Here is a 24,831-nt window from a genome sequence, read left to right as displayed (position 1 = left end):
AGGAAGAGAGAAGGGCATGCCCCTACATTTTAAGAACATTTCCCAGAAGTTGCATACAACAATTCTGGTTACATCCAGAATATAACCCCATGCCACACACATCTGCAAAGGATGCTGGGAATATAAGTTTTATTCTTGGTAGTCATGGCCTAGTAAAAAATCTATGGTTTCTGTGGAAGGGGTGAGAAAATGTTGGGGACAACAAGCAGACTGCCATAGGTAATAAAGCAGAAAAAACTTCAAGCACTTATTAAAATTCTTTCCAACAAGAACACTTCTCTCCCTTGGAGGACTCTAGTGAGAGCCATTAAGGTAGTAAAAGGTTCTTTACCTCCATCCAAATAGAATTTAATGGAAATAAAAGGTGATAAGTACAGTCATGTGCTGCCTAATGTTTTGCTCAACAAAATACGCAGTAGTGATTCCATAAGATTATAACAACTGAAAAATTCCTATTACTTTGTGATGTCTAATGTAAAACCAGCAGGCCCCGGAGTGTGGCTATAAGGTTGACTATGAGGTGGCCTTTCATGTCCTACCTGACTTTCTCATGGACTCACTCCTTACTTCCATTCCTCCCTCCTTCCTTCCCTCTCTCCTCCTTCTGTCCCTCCCCCAATGTGCCCAGGTTCAGTTGGGGAGGAGCCTAGAGCCTGTGGGCCCAAGACACACTCCTCTGCCCAGAGCTTTGAACACCTTTTTGGGAACTTAAAGGTCTTAGCATAAGACATTACTCATGTGTTTGTGATGATGTGGTATAAATGAACCTAATTGCGCTGCCAGTCATATAAAAGTACTGTATTTACCATTGTATAACAATTGCCTACAGTACTCAGTACAGGAACATACTGTACAGGTTTGTAGCCTACGAGCAATAGTTTATACATTATAGCCTAGGTGTGTAGTAAGCGAATACCATCTAGGTTTGTGTAAGTGCACTTTATGATGTTTGTGCAAGGAAATTGCCTAATGACACATTTCTCAGAAGTATCCCTGTTATTAAGCAGCACATGACTGTATTCCCAAGGTAGAGCAGAATAGAAGAAGCAAGCACTCAGCCATCTGACAGATTGAGACCAGGACTATCCAACTTTCATGTCTCACATTTTCTAATTATTTCTTCTGTGTTCCCAATGGTAAGGAATTTTGCAATTTGAAAAATTTGAAAAAAGAAAAACATTAAGTTATTTTGACTCTCAATTTTAATATTAATATTTAATTTTAATAATAATGTTAATATTAACATTAATTTTTTAATGTTTTATGTTCAAATGTTTTATAAGAGCGGTCTCACCAGGTGAGGGAGCTGAGGAGAGATTCTTTAAGCATGTTCATGACCAAGGAGCATATTTTAAATATTCAAAGTTTAAGAGATGTTATTCAAAATACGGAAGAAAATTTCCCTGATGGCATTCAACTGGCAAAAGTTCCTTAACTAGAACAAAAACACATGAACTACAAAAGAAAAAGATCAATAAATCAAACTTCCTCAAAATTAAAAACTTGTTCTTCAATGAAAAGACAAATCACAACCAGGGAGTATACAGTTGCAAATCGTATATTTGACGAAAGACTTGTATCTAGAGTATATAAAGAACTTTTGCAACTCAATAATAAGACAAACAATCCAATTCAAAATGAGCAAAAGATTTAAACCTTCATTTCGCCAAAAAAGATATATGGATGTCAAATAAGTACGTAAAGATGCTCGATATTATTAGTAGGGTAATGCAAATTAAAACCACAATGAGATACCCCTACTCGTCCAGCAGAACAGCTAAAATTTAAAAACTCTGATCATACCTGATACTGGCAAAGTTTTGCAACAACTAGAACTCTTCCCCCCCTACTTGTGGGAATGTAAAATAGTATGGAAGTTTCTTAAAAGTTAAACATACACCTACTGTATGGCTAAGCCATTTTACTCTTAGGTATCTATCTACCCAAGAGAAACGAAAACATAGCCATAAAGATTTATACACAGATGTTCATAGCAGCTCTATTTGGAAGAGCCAAAAAACTGGCAATGACACAAATATCCATCAAAAGGTAAATAAACAAATTGTGGTAGATTCATAAAATGGCATACTACTTAGTAATCAATGGACTGTCGATATAGACAACATGAGTTAAACTCAGCAATTATGCTGAGTGAAAAAAGCCTGACTAAAAAGGAGCCTATTAAAGAGTACATAGCATACAATTCCATTTATATAAAATCTAGAAAATGCAAACTATAGTGGGGGCAATGGGCAGATAAGGGAAGGATTCTAAAGGAGCCTGAGGAAACTAGTGATGAATGTGTTCATTGTCTTGATTTAATGATGATTTCTTCACATATGTCAAAACTGTTCAAATTTTATAGTTTCAGTGCCACCTATCTTATGTGATTATACCTCAGAAAGTTGTAAAAAAATTCTAAGTATGAAAAATGTTTTTAAAATAGAGAAGAAAATTCCCTCAATGGCATTTAAATTAATTTGATTGTATTTATTGAGTTTCCAGTTACTGAGGATATATAGCACTGAACTGGGATATATAGCACCTTTTATAGGAATTGAATGAGTAATCATTTTTTGTCCTTTTTTTTGTATTAAAAAGCAAGCAAAACAAAACAATAAAAGTACTATGATTGCAAGGGGAGGAATAAAAAGGGCCATGTGAATTAGCTGATTATTTCATTTTATAAATTGTTCTCTCCAGAAGTCTTAACCCTTCAAAGTGAAAATGCTTCTTTTTATGTTTCCATTGCAAACTGGCTAACAGCTTGAAATAAAACAAAATAATTTTATGAAAAAAAACATTTATTTTTTATTGTCAATAAGGGCTAAAAATCTGTGACAAAAATTTTTGAGTAAAAGCCGTGGAATATTTCTTTTTTATAAGAGGATATTACAGCACATCATAGAGTTTTTCAGAAACTCACTAAGGACTTTTCCTTCTCTAAAATGGTACGGTTCTATAGATATCTTTACAAAGAATATAAGAAAAGGCATGAGGAGAATGGAGTCTTTGGCTTCAGTTAGCTCTCAGGTATGTTGCTGTGGAAAGAGCATGGGGCTGGAGAGATGCTAGACCTGGATCCCGTCCAATATTTGCTACTGATTTATAGTGTAACCCAACCTTTTCCGGCAACTAGCATCTTCTATAAAACAGAGATACATTGGATCATATTATGTAATTAATGTGCCTCAAGATATTGTTACAGGATCTGGTCAGAAAGAGAAGTGAGAAAATTATTCATTGAGCAAATATTTATTGTTTATATGGCAGATGTGGTTCTCAGAGTCACCAATGAAATGGGAAACAAGAGAGATGGGGTCCCTCTTTTCCAATAGGGAACCAGAAAATAATAAGTAAATAAATAAATAAAATAATAAAAGAAGAAAATAAAATGGCAATGTGACAGAGAATGAATATAGGGACAATGTAGAAAGAGTGAGAATTTGGGCAGATATTTCCTTGAAGGAGGCAGCCAAGCAAAGGGCTAAGGGAAAACTGCTCCAATCTGAGTAAACGGGAAGCCCAAAGGCCCAAAGGTGAGGATAAGCATGGGTGTTCAGAAGGAGGAAAGAAGGTCATGGTGGCCAGAATTTGGTGACTAGGGAGGAAAGTAGGATGAAGTGAGGTATGGAGAAGGCATTGCTGGATAGTTCTGAAAAGGGTTTTAGAGATGGAGCCACTGGTGGGCCTTAGCAGTACACTAATGTTTGTTTTTTAAGATTCTCTAGCTGCTGTATGGAGAATGGAGTATCATTAGGAGGCCAGTGGGAAAAAAGAGGGCCAGTTAGGATTATATATTTGGGAGACAGAACTTAAAGGCAGGCCCACCCTGGTGGGTGCAGAGCCCAGGGAAGGAGAACAAATGGAAGCCCAAACCGAAATTCTTACATATATAAAAGTTATAACTTTAGCTGCAGACCATTAAATAAAATGTGTTCTATCCTCCTATCCAATTCCAATAGAACACCACAGGATTTTCTCCCTTTCCTTCCTTTCCAGATTTGAAACTTCTTTTTACCACAGTGAGATCTTCGTGTACATCTCTGATCATTTCCCTAAAATAAATTCCTAAATTTGAACTGTATGCATTATGGACATTATATGAAATTGCTTTTTGAAAAAAACAAACATTTATAAACTAAATTTGAATGGCATCTAATTTGGCAGTTTCTAAGTCTGGTCCCAAATTCAAAGAACTCAAAAGAAGTATGGACTATGATTCATGCAAATCTGCTGAACGTATGCCAAATATGGTTTGATAGCACTTGAAATTGAAGGTAAGTATCAAAATTAGAGAAAGGGATGATAGATAAAAGAAAAATAATATTATTGTCATTTTGGCATTACCAAGCTCTTTAGTGTCTTTATAATTAAAGATATTTGAAAATGTCACAGCAAAACAAATCTAGTTGACGACTATCAAACAAAACAAACTTTACCTATCTACTATTTGGCATGGTACTGAGACTTTTTAAACCATTATTGGCCTGGGAATCAGAAGATGTGTCCTTGTACTACCTGTAACTAACTGTGTGACATAGAAGGTTACCACTGATCCCTCCGAGGCTCAGTTTTCCCATTTAGAAAATGGGGTGATTGGACACCATGACCTCTCTGGTCCAGCTCTAAAATTCTACAGTGAACTGTTAGTTATTCTCTATAGGCAGAAGCCCCATATCAGATGCTATTCCAGGTCCTAGTTATAAAGGTCTATCCAGAGAAAGCACACATAGGAGCAAGGATAAATAACCATATGGTTCAGTAGCAATTATAATGACACAACAATGCTATCATTATAATAACAAAATTTATATTTATGAAGCTGTACAATTAAAGTAATCTGGTACATTATGGAGAAGAGATTCCTTGCCCTCTAGGAGTATATAAAACTATAAAATATATCAATGTATTATTAATTATAGTTTATAATATCTTAAAGTATATATAAACCCAGAACTATGTGTCATGTACACTTCATTGTCAGAGATGAAACCCAGGCAAATTCTCAGGTCTTTATAAGCTGACCTGGCCCCTGACCAAGAGTGTAAATTATAAAAAAGATTGATAGATTTAAGATGGCTCTGCACATGTAGGCCCCATACGCTCTTAGCACAGCTCCCAGACCACTGTAGCTCAAATGGTTATTCTCATTTTAAATTTCCTGCTTGTAATCTTTGCAAAGCACTTGGCAGGAAAAGGATGATGCAGGAGTTTTCCACTGAATAGAAGAAAGCACTAAAAAAAACTTTAAAAGATCAATAATGACAAGCATTCAAATGATCTTGGGAAAGAGATTTGTTTAATCTCAGATCAGATTTGAGAATAAGAATATCTGGGATCCTGGACTGTGATTCTAAAGGAAGTCAAGACTTCCTTCTCCACAGCTGCTATCTAGGAAGCTGTTATGTCCAAGTATATCGTCTTTCAACGTGCTTCCCGAGGGTGCACATCTCCTCTCTCAAATGCCAAGCCAGGTCCCTACCCTCGCTACCCTCCAAAAAAAGGTGCCGGATCTAACATCCTGTCTTGTTGAAGCCACATCCTTAGAGAACAATTGAAATTGCATCATCTCTCACCTTGTTGAGGCATCTTTCCTTTAAATGAAGGCCAAGTAATCATTAAAAGAGGCTCCCAAAATAACCCGGTGGCTTCACTGCATTCAGAATGTCTGACATCCAAAACGAGGAAGCGGATGTACCACCTCCGAAGCGGGAGGGAAGGATAGTATTACCCTTCACTCAATTACTCAATAGAACAGCTGCCAAACTCACAGGAGCTTAAAAATCTAGACAAAGAATTGTATTCTTTAGCTATTTATTTAAACATTTAAAAAATCAGCCCCACCCTGAACAGAATGAATTATAGGCAAAGGGAATTAATAATAGTAAAGCATTGAATAAAGAGTAGGAGTCTCTCATAACTAGAGAGTAAGAAAATATGGTATTAAAATGAGAAAATATCATAAGGGAATTCCTTCATATGAAATAATTTGTGTTTGCAATAACTAGACATTTTTTATTTTGAATATCTCAACTGAATTTTTCATAATAAGAGAATAAAAGATCTTAATTTGTAAGAGGCAAATATGGATTCATAAATTGATAATATCCTATATTATCAAGTTGTGTGTAAGTATGGCTAAGATAAATACAGGACTCCATAGTGTAAACAGAAGTTGTCATTGAGTAATGTATCAAGAATGGTTTGTATGGTATTTTTTATATTTTTCTAGTTTTTTTCCCCCACATAATAAGCTGGTATTAGTTATATAATTTTTTCAAGACCCACAAAATTTTAAACAAAAACAAAATGCTCAGAAGACATAAATGTTTAATGTAAGAGAAGCCTATATTATTCTCTTACTTTAAAAAGAAAAGCAGAAAGAATAAAAATACATTTTGGTCATTCTGTCCTATTTTCTGAGAAAAAAAATTTTATGGCGAGTTTCCTTTTCTTTTTTCTAGTAATTGTTTTATTGAAGGGAAATACACATCTAGAAAAGTACATAAATCATAAATAATACGTACCTGTTTTATATATAGATATAGATATGGTAGTATTACTTTCTTTTGTGTAGCTTCTACTCGAGGATGTTTGTAAGATTCATTCATATTATTGCAAGTAGTTATAGTGTATTTTTCACAATGCTATAGAGTATTACATCATACTAATTTACCACAATTTATCCATTTACTGTTGATGGACATTTCCGTTGTTTCTCTAATAACTATTACAAATACTGTTGCTATGAACATTCTTGTACATGTTTTTTGGTGAAGATATATATTGATTTCTAGCAGTAGAATTGCTGAGTCATAGGGTAGATGTAAGCTCAACCTTAGTAAATATTGCCAGTTTTACAAAGTAGTTGCACAAATTTATACTCCCATCATAGTGTGTATTTTTTTATTGTGGTAAAATACATATATAGAAAAATTCACCACTTTGACCATTTAAAATGTAAAATTTAGTGGCATAAAGTACTCACAATATGGATTTATTTTATTTATTTTTATTTATTTATTTTTTTACAATTTAAAAGTCTAGTTTGTATTGTGTGTCCCTCTCTCATAGATTTCTTTCTGTCACTTCATATTTGACCACTTTTAGCCCATCTACCTCCCTCCTCTGCCCTCCCCCCTACCCTCTGGTAACCACTAGTCTATTGTCCATGTCCATGAGTCTCTATTTGTCCTGTTGCTTTTAGGTTTATATCACACATATAATGTGTGGTTTTCAAATGTGGTTTTCAACTTTTTCTGTCTGGCTTATTTCACTTAGCATAATTATCTCGAGGTCACAATGTGGTTTTAATTTGCATTTCCCTAATAACTAAAGAAGTTCAGCATCTTTGTATAATTATTGACAATTTGAATATCTTTTTTTATGAAGACCTGTTCAAGCCTTTTGCCTATTTTTCTACTAAATTGTCTGTCTTTTTCTTATTAATATACAGATATTCTTAAGACATTTTGGATATGAGTTCTTATTACAACATATGAATTGCAAATGTCTTCTCTTTTTACCCTTTTTGAAGGTCAGGAGTAATTAACTTTAATACAGTGAAATTTATCATATATTTTCTTCATGATTTGTGGGTTTTTTTCTTGTGTGTGTGTGTTTATTGTGTAAGAAATCTTTGCCTACCCTAATGTCATCAAGATATTCTCCAATATTTTCTTCTAAAAGTTTTATTTAGTTCCATAATCCATCCAGAGTTGTTTTGTTACATATGATGAGTTACAGGTGTCAAGGCATTTTTTCCATATGGATATTTAATTAACCCAGGTCCATTTATTGAAAAGGCCATCATTTCCACCACTGAACTGTATTGTCATCTTTGTCATAAATTTGGTGATCAAATACATATGGGTTTGCTTCCAGATTCTCTATTCTCTTCCATTAGTCTGTCTGTCCTTGTGCCAGCATAATATTGTCTTAAATACTCAATACTCTATCTTTATATGGATCTCGATATCTAGTAGTGTAAATCTCTCAGCTTCATTCTTTAACGCTGTCTTGACTATTCTGTTTTTCCCACAAATTTCCTCGTTCATTTTGTTGTTTTAATAACAGCTTTATTGAGAGACAATTCACAAACCATACAGTTCACCCATTTAAAGTATACAATTTATAGTTTTAATAAAGCACAGAGGTGTGCAACTATCACCACATCAATTTTTGGACATTTTTATCACATCATAAAGAAACCCCGTACCCATTAGTTATCATCGTACTTCACATTGTTCACCTTCCCTGCCAAGCCCTAAGCAACCACTAATCTACTTTTGGTCTCTATTGATTTTCCTGTTTCAAATATTTCATATAAATAGAATCATATAATATGTGGTCTTTTGTGACTGGTTTCTTTCACTTAGTATAATGTTTTCAAGGTTAATCCATGCTATAGCATGGATCAGTACTTTATTCCTTTTTATGGATGAGTAATATTCTATTGTACGGACATGCCACCTTTTATCTGTTCATCAGTTGATGGACATTTGTTTTTTTCTACTTTTTTGACTCTTATGAATAGTGCTGCTATAAACATTTGTGTACACACTTTGTATGGATGTTCATTTTTATTTCTCTTGAGTATGTAGTTAGGAGTGGAATTGACAGGTCATATATTAACTCTATATTTAACTGCCAGACTGTTTTCCAAGTGTCTACACTATTTTACATTCCCATGTTAATGTTTAAAAAAAAATTTTAAGATGGTTTTTAATTGAATAAGTTATATATATAATAAAATTCATTCAATGCCATAGTCTACAAAGTGAAAAGGAAACCTTATTCTACCTCCAGACTTCTCAGGGTTCCTTCTCAGTGGCAACTGTTAACAGTTTCTCTTGTGTCTTTTTCAAATTTTTCTATTATATATAAGAATATGTGTAAATATATCCATTTTTCTATAACAAATAAGACCATCCCACACAATGTTCTACATTTTTTTTCCCCTTAACATTATACATTTTGGAGATCTTTCTATACCAGCATAGATAAATCTAATTCTTTTGAGTAACTGTATCGTATATCTTTGTATAAATGTGTTATAATTTATTTAATTACATGTCATACTTTATTCTCCTCTCAATAGTTGAGTTGTTTCCAGTTTTAAAAAACATTTTAAATATTGCTGCAGTGAACATGCCTTAAAAAATTTTTTGTACACACGTCTAAGTAAATTTGTAGGAAAAAAAACCCTAATAATTAAATTGCTGGGTCAGTTACGGGACTTAAAAAAAGTTATTGCCAACATGCCATTTAAAGAGATAGCAGCAATTATACTCTCAGCAATTGTGTATGAGAGTGCTTCTTCCCCTCACACCTTTGATATTGATAAGTGAAAGGCGATATCTAGACATCTAATATTAATGTGTGTTTCTCTAATAAATGAGGGCGAACATTTTCCCATATATTTGAAAACTATTTGTATTACTTTTTCTGTGAACTACCTATATTCATGTGCTTTGCTAATTTTTCTATTGGGTAGATAGTCCTTTTATTTATTTGGAAGAGTTATTTTAATAGTCAAGAAAACTAGATTTTTGTTATATATATTGCAATCTTTTCTCAGCTTGTCACTTGTGCACTTACATCTTTGTACAAGGCACCTCCGTTTCTTTTCCAAATGGCCAGTCAGTTGTCCCTGTACACTTTATTGAATAGTCTGTGTAATTGAAAGTCCTAGACATTTCCCAGATGTCTATACCTTCTATTAGATTTTACCAAAAATAGTGTGGCCCAATGCTGGCTCATTCCACTTTTGGTTTCCTTTGAGTGTTAACATAAACAGAAGGTGACATTAAGCAAGTCAATTTTTCTCTTTCTTGGTAAGAAGATAGATAGCATTTAAGAATGATTGCTAAAAAATTTGCCTACTGATTGGAATTTCTGGAGAGAAAAGCCTTTTCTTGCCCCATATTCCATCATATGGGTGTATCATGAATGATGCAATCATTTCCTTTTGTTGAATATTTAGGTGGTCAAGATTTTAGCTATTTAAATAATGTTATTATGTTACATAGCTTTCATAATTCCTTTAAAAGAGATTTGTAGAAGTAGGATTACTACTGAGTCGAAGTGTGTGAATATTACTGAAAACCAAGTTGTTTTCCAGAAAGCCTCTATTAATTTCTTCCAGCAGATTATATTTAAATGATAAAAAAACTACCACCTGCATCCTTTTATTTGGTTTTTGCATGTTGGGCATTGTTCTTTCACAATGTCATTTAATGCTCACAACAATCTGGTACAGTAGGTAGCATAATTATCATTTTATATATGAGTTAACCGAGGCCCAAAAGAAAGTAATCAGCCCAGGGCAGAAGTGGAATTAATCTAGGTCCTTCTCTCTCAAATTCATGCTCTTTTTTTTGTTTTTCTTTTATTTGATTTTGGATCTCATCATAAAAGATTGAGTTAAATGTAGTTCTCAGTTTATGATACATTTTTATTATTGGTTGACCTTGTATTTCTGGTTCCTCACATTTGCGATCTCACAATGCTATGTATGTAATTTCATATGAGCCATATGAAATTGTCAATATACAAACATTTTTTACCTGAAAAAATGGCAACTTCACGTGGTCCAGACTAATATGTACAATGTTTATCATATTGTAGTCACTTGTTCATACACCTATATCTGAGTCTTATTCTTTTCTGTGTGGTCATCACTATGTTAGGCACTCAGGAAGAGTGACAGGACCAATGAATCATTGCCAGTCTGAATTGGAAATGAGGAAAACTCTCCTACGTTAGACTATTTTACAAACATAAACTACTAGGGCATTTCTTGATCAGGACTCCACAGGCCACAGCGAGGGTTTAGGAATACTGCTCAAAGAAGCCAGACCCTCAACAGCATTCACAGAATCATAATATTTCAATATTGGAAGAATTTCATATTTTTCATAGGGTAAAAATGAAGTCTTTAAAAGTTCAAATAATTGCTCAAAATCGCACTAGTTAATGTAACAGTACACTAAAATTCAGACAGCCTGCTTTGCTCCTCAATATACTGTCCTGAAAAAAAGTTTCAATTAATTTTTAATGTTTTCTATTTTACTCTGCTATGAAAAGTTTGCATGTTTAATATGAATAGAGAATCACATCTACACAAATTTACATATTTTCTTAGGTAATGAAAACCATGAGTTCACAGCAATACCTCCAATTCTGATAGAACACTACAGGATTTTCTCCCTTTCCCTCTCTTTCCTTTCCAGATTTGAAACTTCTTTTTCCCACAGTGAGAAATCTGGCTTTATTATCCTTAAGTATATTTAGGCTCCCTCTAAGTTGTCCTGCCTCCGCATCTTGGGTGCCTTGTCCTCTCCACTTGGCCCTGGGGCTCACAAGACCCAGTGTAGGGCTGCCTCGTTGGTGGGCAAGCCCTCTTCACCTTTTTGGGTTTTTACAGCCTCCTTCCTTGCTATGTGACTGTCACCCTGCTCTGGACCACCAGGTGCAGATGATTACTTTGTTCTGCACACCTAATGCCTCTAGAACAGAAAATTTTAGGAAAGGCAAAGGAGATGAGGAAGACTGAATGTGTATTTTTGAATAGGCGTTGTACCTCTTATTTAAAGCTCTTTATTCACATCTTAATTCTTCAAGTTTTATAGAGCCAGAATTATTGAGTAGAAGTGTTTTATTTAAGGTTTTAAAAACCATTACCAATCTGCTCTCAAAAAAGGTTGCCCTGATTTACAATCTCATCAACACTAAGAACTCTTTTCCCTGTACCCTTGTGAGTAGATCAATAGTATTATCTATCTATCTATCTATCTATCTATCTATCTATCTATCTATCTATCTATCTAAATTTGTATATCTATTTGCCAGTTTGTTAGTCGGGACTCTGAACAAGTTTTCTATTCCCCCACTCTGCGTCTCCTCTGGACGTGAGAAGGGGTCCTTTTCCTTATTTATTTTATTTTGTTATCTTATCTCTGTCAATGTAACTCAGCTCAGAGGGCTCCAGTCACCACAGAAGACGAGGCAGCATGGCACCTGGCACCCGGCAGCCGGCCAGTACAAGCTCACCTCACCGCTACCTGCGGGAACCAGGATGCACGAACCTCCCCCTTCCTGCTGGGTCCACCTGGGCAGTGCCTCCAGCCAGCAGAGGGCACTGTGGACGCTGTGGAGCCCGCGCTCGACTCCGCCCCCAGGACAGCGCACCGCCCCATGACGTATTTCCGCGTCATCTTCCGTCCTCTCCTATTGGCTGTCAGAGAGGCAATGGGGCGGAGCCGAGTGGGTGTGTCGAAAAGGCAGCAGCCCGGATGGGGGGGCGAGGCTTTCCCCTTCCTCGCCCCTCCCCCGCCCTCCAGTCCCTCCCTGGGACGGCTGCGCGGAGCGGCTAGGAGGAGCGCGGCGACGGCAGCGGCAGTACTTTCTCGGGCTGTGGTTGGAGCAGGGCTCTGGTGCGCGCTTCGCGGAGCCGCTCCAGCCTGAGGGACGGGTTGACTGAGGGAGAGACGGAGGGAATCCCCGGCTGCCGAACTGCGCCGGCGGGGTAGCCCTTCAGTTCCCTGCGCGCCTAGCTGAACCCTGGGTGAGTAGGGCGGGGGTCCCGTGAGACCGCCACCGGCCTCTCGTCGCTGACGAGACCCTGCGGTGCGTGACCCTCCCTCCCCAAAGCAGTCCCCAGGCCCCTGGATCCGAATTGGTCCCGCGCGGCGGGCGCGGGACAGCGCATAGGGAGGAAGCAAGAGGGGCCGCCTTTCCCTCGGAGTTGGTAGCGCCTTTCCCCGGTTCAAAATGCCCAAGAAGAAGCCGACGCCCATCCAGCTGAATCCAGCCCCAGACGGCTCCGCGGTTAACGGGACCAGCTCGGCGGAGTAAGTATAGGGTGGGAGGCGAGCGCCTGGCGGGGCTGGGGAGGCCCCTGTGGGGGTGCAGGAGCAGAGTCGTGTGTGCGCCGCGCGCCGGGCTGCGCTCGAGTTCGTCACGTACGTCTCGGACTGGCAGGAGCGAGGAACTCCCGGCCGCCGAGGTATCGGTGACTAAGCACTGATTGTGCTCCTGACTCACACCAGTTAAGTGGACCAGCGAGTCTCATTTTTCCCCCATTCTCGACCCTTTCAGCCTTCTCTGGCCTTAAGAAAATAAAAAATTGGTTCATCCACCGCCCTTCCCCAGCTGTTTGCTAAATGCGATCCTCTGGGATTCTGGCCTGTAAGGGGAGAAGGGAACATATGTTTTGGAAAGAATTAAGATCGCGTCTCTTTCAGGGTATGTGGAGTGGAGCTGGGACCAGCTAGCAGCATCCTCACCTTAGTGCCTGACACCTGTGGGCGGGGAGTGCCTTGATGCCGGCCCGCTGCCTGGCCAGCGGGGGCGTGTGTACACAGACATCCCCGTGGCTCTTCCGTTTTGGGGGACTTCAGGTCCTTGCCCTTCCTGGAAACTGGTCTGACAGGGAGCGGCTTTCCTCTTTATCTGACTTCATTCATTCAACAAATCACTCCTCACTAATGACTCTCTTGGCTTTCCTTACTTGCCATGAGTCCAAACTCCTGAGAAATAAACACCATGGCAGTGGAAACTACACACAAAGTGCTCCATCTTTGCAACTTCCAGTGTTACTCATGAACCAGCACTTTATTACATTAAATAATGAGATTGTTTCATGGGAGTTTCTGATCTCCCACAACTCTTTTGGGTTTTGGGTGAGGGTCAAGAACAACTGTGTGTGTGAGAGAGAGAGACCCTGCTAGTTGAAGAAATAACTAGTAAAGATTTGGCTCTTTCTCTTTTACCTGCACACTGGAGACTTTAGGAAGCTAGTTGATGAATAGAGTAGGCCTGGATCTTTTGCCTTTTGGTAATTTCTTTACCCTTCCTTTCTTTCTCTAGATTTTAATAGCCCAGGGACCTGTTGGCTTGGTGACTCTCCATCCCTGTAATGATCATAAGACCAGTGGTGGACCTGTGGTGCGAGCTCAGCCCAGGTTCTTCACACTGGCTCCCAACAAACACTCTTCAGTACTGTAGTGTGTGTTTTGCATATTGACTTGTACAGGTCAGTGAATTGCTTTGCAAATATTCAGTTTTAGTGTACAGAATTTTATCCTCTTAAAATAGACTGAAAACTCCCAGAGACAGGGGATTCCTTAGTAACTGTCAGTGTTTGGGGGACAAATTTGTGACCTTTTGTTTTGACCACAGTGGATTCTGGCTGAATTTTGTGGCGGATCATGCTGCTCCTATTTGATGTAGAGGAAGGTACTAAGCGGAAGTACCTGTTGTCTTCTGTTGTTAGTTGTAACACTATAGCTCTATTCTTGCAAAGGGGATAAATTGCATTAACAGAAAACAATACAGGGAGGAAAAGAAGAAACTACTGTGGAGTTGGTGGCAGAAAAATTTGGGTGCGACTGGGAGATTCTAAATAGTGGTTAAGAGGTGGGACTTGAGTCAGGCTAAGTTTGAAGCTTGGCTCTGTTGTGGTTTTGTGACTTGGGACAAATCTTTTAGTCTCTCTAAGGCTTAGGTTTAGTTTTTTCATCTGTGAAAATGGGACTAATGATAGAACTGATTTAGGGTAGTTGTGAAGATTAAATAATTGAAGATTAAAAGATTGGATATGTAGTATATCTTCCATAAATGTTAGCTGTTGGTGCCTTTGTTATTGGGTAGACGTTGAGAAGGCTGAAGGAAACTGGAAAGTAATTTTAATTCCTGGTGGCGGATATGTCTGTAAAGGTGCCTTTGCTTTTGGGTAAATGACTCTCCTTTGCTTAGTTTTCTGTGCCATCTGCATCTACCTCCATGACTCATTGCTGTATTACAATAAGAGGCATCTTTGTGTAGGCTGCTTGAGACAAACAGGGACTGTTCCACTACATTTTCTGGCACTAACAGGGGGAAAGCTGTACACATCTTCATCTTTCACCTTCGAGAGTGTTTCTCAAGCAAAGCTACTGTTCTTATGATTTCTGTGGTTAGACCAGGGCACAATTCTGAACACTATCATAGAATGTAAACAAAAGGAAAAAAAACCCATTGATAGTAAAGAACTTTTGGTACTAAATTGTCAAGGTTGCTTCTCCTTTGTGGCTCCCTGACATCTTGGGATTTACCTCTAACGTTTACCCTGATCAGACGGAGCTGGGTTATATGGGACCTGAAGTTTATACAAGGTCTGGGAGGTTCTTGAAGAAAATGAATGCAAAACTACTACTTTTGCAGGTTTTGCAAAGAGCGTATGATCATATTGAAAGGGTGCTAAGTGTTAGAATGAAATAAATTGGAAATAATATCAAATCCCCCTGTTTAAAATGTTTTCATGGTTCCATTGCAGTTAGAATGAAATCCAAAATTGGGCTGTGGGACTAAGTGATCTGCCTACTGCGCTCCCTTCCCCCCTTTGATCTTGTTTCCTGCTGCTCCTTTCTTCTGCCACATTGGTCTTCTTTCACTTCCTCAGTGGGATAGGTCAGACTCCCACCAGGCTCTTGCACATGCTGTTCCTTCTGCCTGGACTGAATCATCCCTTCCTCTTCCCAAGCTAGGAAGGAAGCAATCTTCACCTTTCTGCTTTAATGTTGTTTTCTCAGAGATGTTCACAGACTACCTAATCTAAAGTAGGTCCCTCTTTTTCATGCTACCTCATTTTTTAATTACACTCATTTACTGTCTGTAATTTTTTACTAGGGTATTTTAAATATCTCTCTCTTCCGTACACCATAAACTCAGCATAGGGCTGCCTTTTTTTTGATTCACTGCTCTGTAAGTAGTACCTGGCACATAATAAGTGCACAAATGTTTGTTGAGTGAATCAGTGAATGAATGAAATTTCTAATATTTGTATAATGTGTTTAACAAACCTTTTTATATCTTTTCACTTTTTCTTTTATTTTCTCTCTTATTCTGTTCCCTCATCCCCATTTTCTCTTCTTTCACAGACACCACTCATCCACTCTTAAGTTATTTAATATATGGTTTTATAATTCCACCCATTTGTTGGATATATGTGTACCTTTGGGAGGTAGGTAGTATTGTTTTGAGTGTTTTTGTGCTTAGAATGCTGTATGCTATTGTGCTGTTGTTCAGCCTTAAAAAAAAGAGGTCCTGCCATTTGCTACAACACGGATGAACCTGGAGGACATTATGCTAAGTGAAATAAGCCAGACATAGAAAGAAAAATACTGTATGGTATCACTTACATGTTGAATCTAAAAAAGTGCACTACACAGATGCAGAGAGTAGAAAGGTGGTTATCAGAGGTGGGGAGGTGGGGGAAGTGGAGAGGTATTGGTCCAAGGATACAGAGTTGCAGGTATGTGGAATGAATAAGTCTAGAAATCTGATGGATAGCATGATGACTGTAGTTAATAACACTAGATTGAATACTGGAAATTTGCTAAGACAGTAGATTTTAAGTTCTCTTACTACACACGCACACAAAAAGGTAACTCAAGGCCCAGGGTCTACAGCACGGAAGTAAGAGAGGGGTCGTGGAGTTTGGCTATGCAGGTTGGAATCCCACTTCTAGCCGTCTCCACCATTTATTGGCTGGTGACCCTTCACGCCCCAGCTGCTTCCTGTGTAAACTTACCAGCTGTAAGAATCAGGGCAGAGGCTGAAACTTTTAAGAAAATTCAGTACAAGTTAGACTCATGTCAGTGTCCCCCCCACCCCCCAAATCCAGGAAATGAAAATTAAATCATTTCCCTCAGTTCTACATAGTTTAAATAATAAAGACATAAGAGGCTTACCCACCTTATTCCTGTCTCTGGTACAGCCTGAAAAAGCCATGGGATTGGAAAAGAGACTGAAGACAAGAAAGACCACGGACTAGGCATTACACAGAACTAGATTTAAATACCAGCTCTGCCACCTGCTTAGCTGTGACCTTAGGCAACTTAGTCAACCTCTCTGAGCCTGTTTGGTTAACTGTCAGATGGAGTTATTAACCACTTCCCAGGATTGTTGTAAAGATTAAATGAGTCTAGTATGGTACCAGGTACCCAACAAGAGCTAAATAGATGCAGAGAGATACCCCTCTAAAAAAAAAGGTAACTATGGGAGAAGATGGATATGTTAATTAGTTTGACTGTAGTAATTATTCCACTGTGTATGCATCATCATGTCGTATGTACTCCTTAAGTATATTCAGGTTTTATTAAAAATGCTATTGTACTATAAATATACATTCGTCAGGATAGACTAGGTTATGTTGAGGTAACAACCACAAAATCTTATTAGTTTTAACACACTTGCAGGTCGTTGAGGAACTGTCGATTGGATTCCATTGGGGGTCAGGCTGATGTACGCACCATCTCTGAAATGTGATTGATTATGTGAGAAGGGAATCTTGTGAACCACATTTTGGTTCTTAAAGTTTCTGCCCACAAGTAACATGCATCACTTTTGCTCTCATTTCATTTGCCAAAGTATATCACGTGGCCACACTGATCTTCACAAGGGGTGGGGGTCTTCTTGGAAGAGAACCAGAATATTTGAACAGCAGCAGTGCCCACCCCAAACTTTTATTTCAGTTTCTTATCCTTTTTTTTTTAAAAAAACAAATAGCATGTTTCTGAGCTCTGTTTATGATGCTACATGTGTATCTAGTTAATTATTTCTCTGTTGCAGAGCAGTTAATCATGTGTATGTACCACATTTTCCTTATTATTCCCCTAGAATTAGACCACTTTGTTGTTTCCAGCCCCTTGCTGCCTCAAACAGTGCAGCCATGACCATCTTTGTACATAGCTCCTTTTGGACCCTTGTGAGAGTTCCCTGTGAAATGTCTCAAATTTGGGATTACTGGGTCGTATGGTACTTTGCCTTTCCTTCCAAGATGAGACAATACTTAATCCCTTTCTTTGTTTTTTAAAGAACACTTCTAACCTCTGTGAGGATAAGCATGAATCCTGAGTAGAAATTGCAGTAACAGCATGGTACTTACCAAGACCTCACTGTTTCTTTGACCTTATGCAAGTCCTATGTACTTTCTGACTTTTAGTTTCCTAGTCTATAAAGTGGAAATAATGGTTTACAAAATTTTTACCTTAATGGCTTAAAAGACCCTACCTTATCAGGTCCTCTGTTTTCTTCCACTGTCCCCTTTACTCATGCACTTTAGCCATACTGTTCTCTGTGCTGTTCTGAAGTAGGATGGGCCCATTCCTGTCAGAGTCCTCTGCCTGGAATGTTATTCTCCCAGATACCCACATAACCTCCTCATGTAACTTCCTTCCTCAGTTCATTCAGACCTCTGCTCAAATGTCTCCACACGGAGGACATCCTGATCACTATTTAATATAGCACTCGCTGTCATTCTCTACTCCTTCGTTTTGCTCTGTTTTTCTTCATAGCACTTACCAGTAACTGACACTGCATTGTGTACAAGTATTTATGTACCCCTCTCACTCACCAAAATGTAAGCTTCATGAAGGTGGGGTCTTGGCTTTGTTACTTGCTCAGGGCTTAGAACGGTATCTGGCCCCTGGTAGTAGGTACTCAGTAGATACCTGTTGATTAAATGATTGAATTGTTCTTCTTTTGAAGGAGTATTATGAAGATTAAATAAGTGCTTTGAAGGTCGTAAGGTGCTGAATAAAAGGAAGGGTGGCTTTGGCGGCATCCATAGATTTTGGGTTTTAAATTGTTTCAAGGTAACCCTGAAACACTCAGACTTAGTGTTTGCATTCAGAGCATAATTTAGAGCATCAGCAGTTCTGGCAGGTTTGTAAGGGACACATATTTGTTAGAGTGTGAAGGCCCTTAAGGAAGGGAACAAAAAGATTGAGACAGGGTGATGTGCTTTTTGGGGGTCTCTTATGGCCTTTTCAGGGATGTGCACCATGATAACTAGGAGCTTTTGAAGTGGTTGTAACTGATTTTTGTAGTTTTGAACTTGGATGCTTCTGCTTTGTTGCTGCAGTAACACTGATACAGACTTTGGAGAACAGCTTCCAGTGAAAAGTAAGGCCAGCTGAAGGCCGTGTCCTTGGGAAGGTCTCTGCTATTGTTGCAGCAGATACAGAAATGGCAAAAGATTCATAAAGATGACTTAGCTCATGGCAAGGAGATGTGTGGGACTCTTATTTGAACATAAACACTTACAAAATTCTACTTTTTCCTATTTATGCATCTTTGAAAGAAAGGGAGAGGATACTTCAGTAGAGCAGCCGTTGGCCCTGCCTTACCCATCTAGTTTGGTTTTTCTCTTTCCCAGTTCACATGCTGTGATCCAGACTGACTCATTCCTTTACTCTCCTCTCCTTTGCCCCAGCATACTGCTTCTTATCTCCGTCTAGTCTTGCTCACATGGTTTCCTTTGTCTGGAATGCCCTCCTCTACTTTCCTTTGTGATTTTGTTTTGTGCTTGCCACCATGCTTAACTCCATGCTATTTTAGGATCTGGGTTTGAGACTTAGTTACACCACATTTTAATTGCTCATCCTGGGCATGTCATTTAATTTCACTGAGCCATGGTTTTCTTCATTAGTAAAGTAAGGATGATAATATAACAAACCTGTGAGGTAAGGAGAGCAGGTGAACATTACCGGAAATAATGTGTGAAAGCACTTTATGGTTACTGAAATGCAAATCGGAAATGTTAAAGAAAACACCTGTAATTTCTTTCTCAGAAAGCTGTTTCCTTTGATCTTAATTCCAAATTGTAAATGTTGATAAATCATGTTGATTTGGACCATATATGTGTGACCCATCCTTTAAAATCTAACTGAAGCCTGCGTCTAATCAAGGCTTGAGACCTAATTTCCTATTTACAGCAAATACAGGGACAGGGAACAAGTTAAATGACACCAGGAGGAAACAATCAGAGAAATCCAGGATGTAGAACATTCTCTAAGACAACTGAACCAGTCTCTTTAAAAAGCCAATGTTGCATGGAAAAGGGGGGCAGGGTGGGTAAATGGTGCTGTTCTAGAAGAAGAGACTAAGGAACATGCCGACTAAATGGAATGCATGAACCTTGATTTGGTACTGAATCAAAAAATGAAATAGTGATAAAATTCATTCTTGAGACAATTAGGGAAATTTGAATAGAGAGTTATTGTTTTTAGATGTAATAATAGTAGTATGATTATGTAGGAGAGTGTCGTGATTCATAGATAATACATGAAACTTATTCGAAATAGTTCAGGAAAAAAATACACATACACACATAATAGATAAAGCAAATGGGACAGATGTTTTAGTTGGTTAGCCTATGCGTGTCACTGTTTTAGTCTTTTTATTTTTCTGTACATTTGGAAGAATTCATAATACATTTTTAGAAGTAACCAAAAAAACAAAATTTATCCTAAGTCTTATGCCCTTTTTTAATGTTAACTCACATTTTTCTCTCCCTTTTTGAACTTCTGGCCTATATAGTATAATAAACATCACATTTAAATGCAATATCATTTTTTAATCATAACGCTTTCTTATTCACTAAGTGTTCCTTTTATGTCTTTATTTTCTTAACTTGATTATTAGAGACCATACCTTTTTGAACCCCTGGGTGTTATAACGCTGTTAATACCAAGTAAACAATTTTTGGTAGAGTGGACAAAGCCAAAATAATGTTCAAACAAACAAACCAACAAAAAAACTCCTTCCTAGCTTTTCTCTATGATTGGTAGTTATTTCCAGCACATCTACAGGAAGCACAGGTCAAGCAATGGTGAATCTTTCTGACATTTTGAGAAAACAAATCCAGAGAACCCACAGGCTGGGAAGAAGATCAGGTGAGCCTAAGAGGAAAGTTTAGGGTCCCAATTTTGTTTCTGTTCCCTTCCAGAAGCTGCCAATTTTGAAAAATCATCCTGGTCTCTTACTGACATTTGATTATAGTTTTACTTTGCGTCTCATGTCTTGGTTCTCTTGCATGAAAGCCAGTAGAACTGTTTGGAGGCTCACATACCTGTTTGCAAAGTTAATACCTCCCAGAATGAATGGTGTTTTGTTTTAAGATAGAAGATATTCTCTGAATCTTGGTGCAGGATTGACTGCTAAAAATGCTGATCCTGCTGCGGATTTCTTGGTGTAGCTCCCAGGGGCATCCTGCTTTGATGTCAGCAAGGGAGTTAGATTAAGAGGTTACAGTGGGGGTTGAAAAAAAAGTGGACAAGGAAAGGGTGACCTCTTTTCTTCTCACCTCTTTTTTGAATATTTGCTTGCTTATGTACAACTTTCAAAAATATTTGTATGTATAAAGACCTTTTAAAGAAAGAACTAGCTGACACTAAGTTTTCCAGTTCAACTTTTGTTTTTCTGTTATATACATATTTAGATGTGATCAGTTGATGAGTCTTTTTTTTCCCCAGTTTTTACACAGGGACATAATCCTCTTGCTTGTTGTTTATTTTTGGCTGAAGAGTAGAATTTGATTAAGATCTGGCTTCCCAAATGACATTGTTAATTATTTAGGTAGCTTCTAGATTTTTATTTTTTATTGGTATTCTTGTAAATGTTCTAAACCAATTTGTTCTGCTTTTAGATTAATTCATACGCAGAATCAGAGGCAATGAACCTTATTACCGCTGTTGTTACACATGAACAGAATATGTTCCAAAAAAAGACAAAACTAATTTACAACATGTATTTCAACTATTTCCTCAATTTTCAGGAAGTTTTTTTTTAAAGTTTAGTGAGTTTTTGATAGTTTAATAGGCAATACAAGAGCTCCTTTAAAAGTAAATCTTCTTTACTTTCGTGGTTAGCCAAGCTGTGTATTTGAAATGGAATTATTTTTCTGTATTTCATCAGTTCAGTTTAATATTTATTGACTGCTTCCTGAATGGAATTCACTTTGCTGAAGCTATAGGTAGATGAGTAAGGCTGTCTTTGCCTCCGAGGATTTTTAAATCTCAGGAGAAAGAGGTTGCCAGAGGCAAAAGAAGCAAACAGATGGCTGTAGAGTAAGAAAAGTGCCCTAAAAGAAGAAGTACAAAGAAAATACTGTCGGAGCTCATTGAGAGGAGGAAGATGTACATCCAGTGAGGAAGATTAGGAGAGCCTTCATGGAGATGACATTTGAGCTGGGTCCTGAAGGATGGCTAGGATTTCCATGCGAATGGGGTGGGGGAGCAGAAAGAGAGCTCAAGATGAGCCACTTCATGCAAGTGGGAAAGCTTAGGATGCGTAGAGGAGACGGCAAGCAGTTTAGTGTGCCAGGTGCATTAGTATAGGTCGCAGGAGATGAAGATAGAGAGGTAGGTGGGATGGTTTTTTGGTGCTAGCTGGCCATTTTGAAGGGTCACATGCAGAACTTTTCTTTCTGATCATTTTTTAAGATAATGTCTGAATAGTTTTTATGTACTTTGTATTTCATTTAATTTTTTGTTGATCTTTTATTAACCCCTACACTTGTCTCTGGCTTATTGAAGCAATGGGTCAGTATGCTTTGTATTTTAAAGTTTTATAGATTACATGTGTACTACATTGTCCCATTGTGATGTATTCCTTTTATATTTTATTAAGAAAGAATATATGTATTGTTTTTATCTTTAAAAGTATGTCTTTTGTATGGGATAGTTTACTTTAGTATTTATAATAGACATCTGCCATCTCTTCACAAGTTGCAGGAGAATATAGCTTCATTTTCTTCTAGCCTTTTCTCTGCCTTATGTGGTTAACTCTTTGTCCCATCTGGAATTAATGTGTTTGATGTGAATTATGGGTCTAAGTTAATTTTTCTCCACAGTGAGTTCTAGTATTTTATGGAGTTTATTGAATATGATTTATTTATTCATCTGTTGTATTTTCAGGTTTACCTTTATTTAGCCTTCATGGTATTTTGTTCTATTTCTAAAATTTTAATTTGATAAGTTTAAAGAAAACTTAAAATTTTTTCATGGTATATCTTTCAATTGGTTTCCTTCTTAATCTACGGTTAATAGTATTATAATTTCCGCTGAGTAAATCTCTTGTGTCCTGAGTTAATATTTCAAATACTTAACATTTTGATGCTGTTGTGATTGAACATTTAACATTTTTAAATTTGTATTTCCCATCTTGCTTATGGTTTGATTTGTATGAATTGCTTATATCCTATAACTTTATTAAATTTACTTATTATATCTAGTAGCGTTTTGTTTGAATACTACTGTCAACTGCCAAACATATTTTTTTCCCTCTCAACACTTACTATATTTTATAGCCATCTCATCTTTTATTGCTCTCAGTAGCAGTTGTTGTGTCCCAAGGGAACACTATTATATATAACTATGTATAACAAGGCTTCCCAAGCACCTTCTGGCCAGGGACTTTTATGCTCTTTCCAAGGGGCCATGAAATTAGGAAGCAGCTGCCCAGCTTTAAAGAGGTAGAGTCTCTTAGGACTGATTGGGACCTTACAGATCCTTTAGCCTAGTACCTTCATTTGAGGAGGAAACCAGTCCCAGAGAAGTGAAAAAACTTGCTGGGAGTTCACACAACTGGCATGGAAAGAAGTGGTTGAACTCTTATCCCATCTTATTTTCTTATGGTGTATATGTTGTATGTTTTCATTTGAGACACTTTATTGCTTTGAAAATTTTCCAGGTTTACCCAACCTTGAATTTTGGTAACTTTACCTAATCTCCTAATTTTTTTTTAAAAAAACCTCTTTTCAAGTAACAATCTGAAACTCTGGAGAAGATACCACTCTTCTAGGTGTTTGAGGGGGAAAGGGAATAAGGAAATGGGAGGAAAGGATATTTTAGTTTAGGATCCTTAGTAGGAGGGCCTATTTTTAAGCTTCATAATGTCAGCTTTAAAGGCAGTGGTTTTCAAAATAACCACAGACAAAAGTCCCCTTGAAATGAATGCCTTTCTGGAATTGACCTATTTTGAGTTTAACTGTTACCAAGAAAGGTTCAGAATCTTGAATACTGTTAAGTGCATTTACATTTAAGACTTAGTGGAAGAATTGAGCGAATGATCCACATTGGTTCTAGATTCAGGTTAAATCTTGAAATTTGGGGAGCTGTAAGAAGACATGACTAATTAGCTAACCATATTGTCATATTCACAGGTTTGTCTGGATTCAGGTTAATTATTTCTCCTTCTTTATTGAGTTATAATTTACATATCCAGGTTTTAAAAAATTAGATAAGACCGTCACCACATTTAGGAGTCCAGAGTCAAAATTATTTGCCCTATTAGATGTTAAACCATCCTTCAGGAAACAATCCTTCAAGAATGTCCTTGTTGAGAGAGGCCTCAGAAATTAACATGAATTCCAAGCTGTAAACCTTTTTTTGTCTAATGGCTTACTCAAATCCAGATTGAAATCCTACCAAAATGCCAGCCTGTATTTCAATTCTTCCCTCTCGTCTCTTCCTCTCTGAGTCTGGAATTGTGGGGAAATAAGCAGCTTAACATTCCAACAATTATTAATAGAAAACTTATTCTGCTTCCCTTAGTCATTCATTTGTGTTCACTGATAAACTTGGTCATTGGAACTGAGGAAAGGTTCCACATACCAAAGGAAGGACCTGTAGAACATTTGGAACAAGCTTTTAACACATTATATTAATTTAAGATTGCAACACTTATTATTTTACTGGAACACCGACAGTCTCCTTTGCCTTGTTTTATTTTGGTAACTAAACTAATGCTGGGTTAGCCATAAATGTAGCTTGCGACATTTCTATTTCTGAGTATTCTAAATCACTGAGCAATTACCAAAAAAAAAAAGACAGTCGTAAGCATTTCTAAATTAAAAAAAGAAGCCATAAAATATTTATTAGGGGAAGTCAAGGGGAGAGTTAAAGGAAAGTACCAGAAACCACCAACAGATGTTTTAGTTGCATTGAACAGTCTCAGCTTGATAGGCAGTCACAGGGAGGAGTTTTGTGAATTCCTGAA

General features: G+C 37.6%; 1 protein-coding gene across 2 annotated transcripts in view; it reads left to right on the top strand.

Moving 5' to 3' along the window:
• Positions 1–12,311: 12,311 nt before the first annotated feature.
• Positions 12,312–24,831, top strand: part of MAP2K1 (mitogen-activated protein kinase kinase 1) — a 70,539-nt gene continuing 58,019 nt past the window's right edge. Inside the window, exon 1 of one of the 2 annotated variants that reach the window (XM_006920238.2) lies at positions 12,312–12,857. In XM_006920238.2, the coding sequence (XP_006920300.1) occupies positions 12,778–12,857 (80 nt within the window). In that variant the 5' untranslated portion in view covers positions 12,312–12,777. The remainder of the gene's footprint in view (positions 12,858–24,831) is intronic. The other variant, XM_025038724.1, reaches the window with a different exon arrangement.

The sequence above is a fragment of the Pteropus alecto genome, unplaced genomic scaffold (genome assembly GCF_000325575.1).
Source record: "Pteropus alecto unplaced genomic scaffold, ASM32557v1 scaffold86, whole genome shotgun sequence".
Lineage (NCBI taxonomy): Eukaryota > Metazoa > Chordata > Mammalia > Chiroptera > Pteropodidae > Pteropus > Pteropus alecto.
This window is presented reverse-complemented; position numbering and strand designations above follow the sequence as displayed.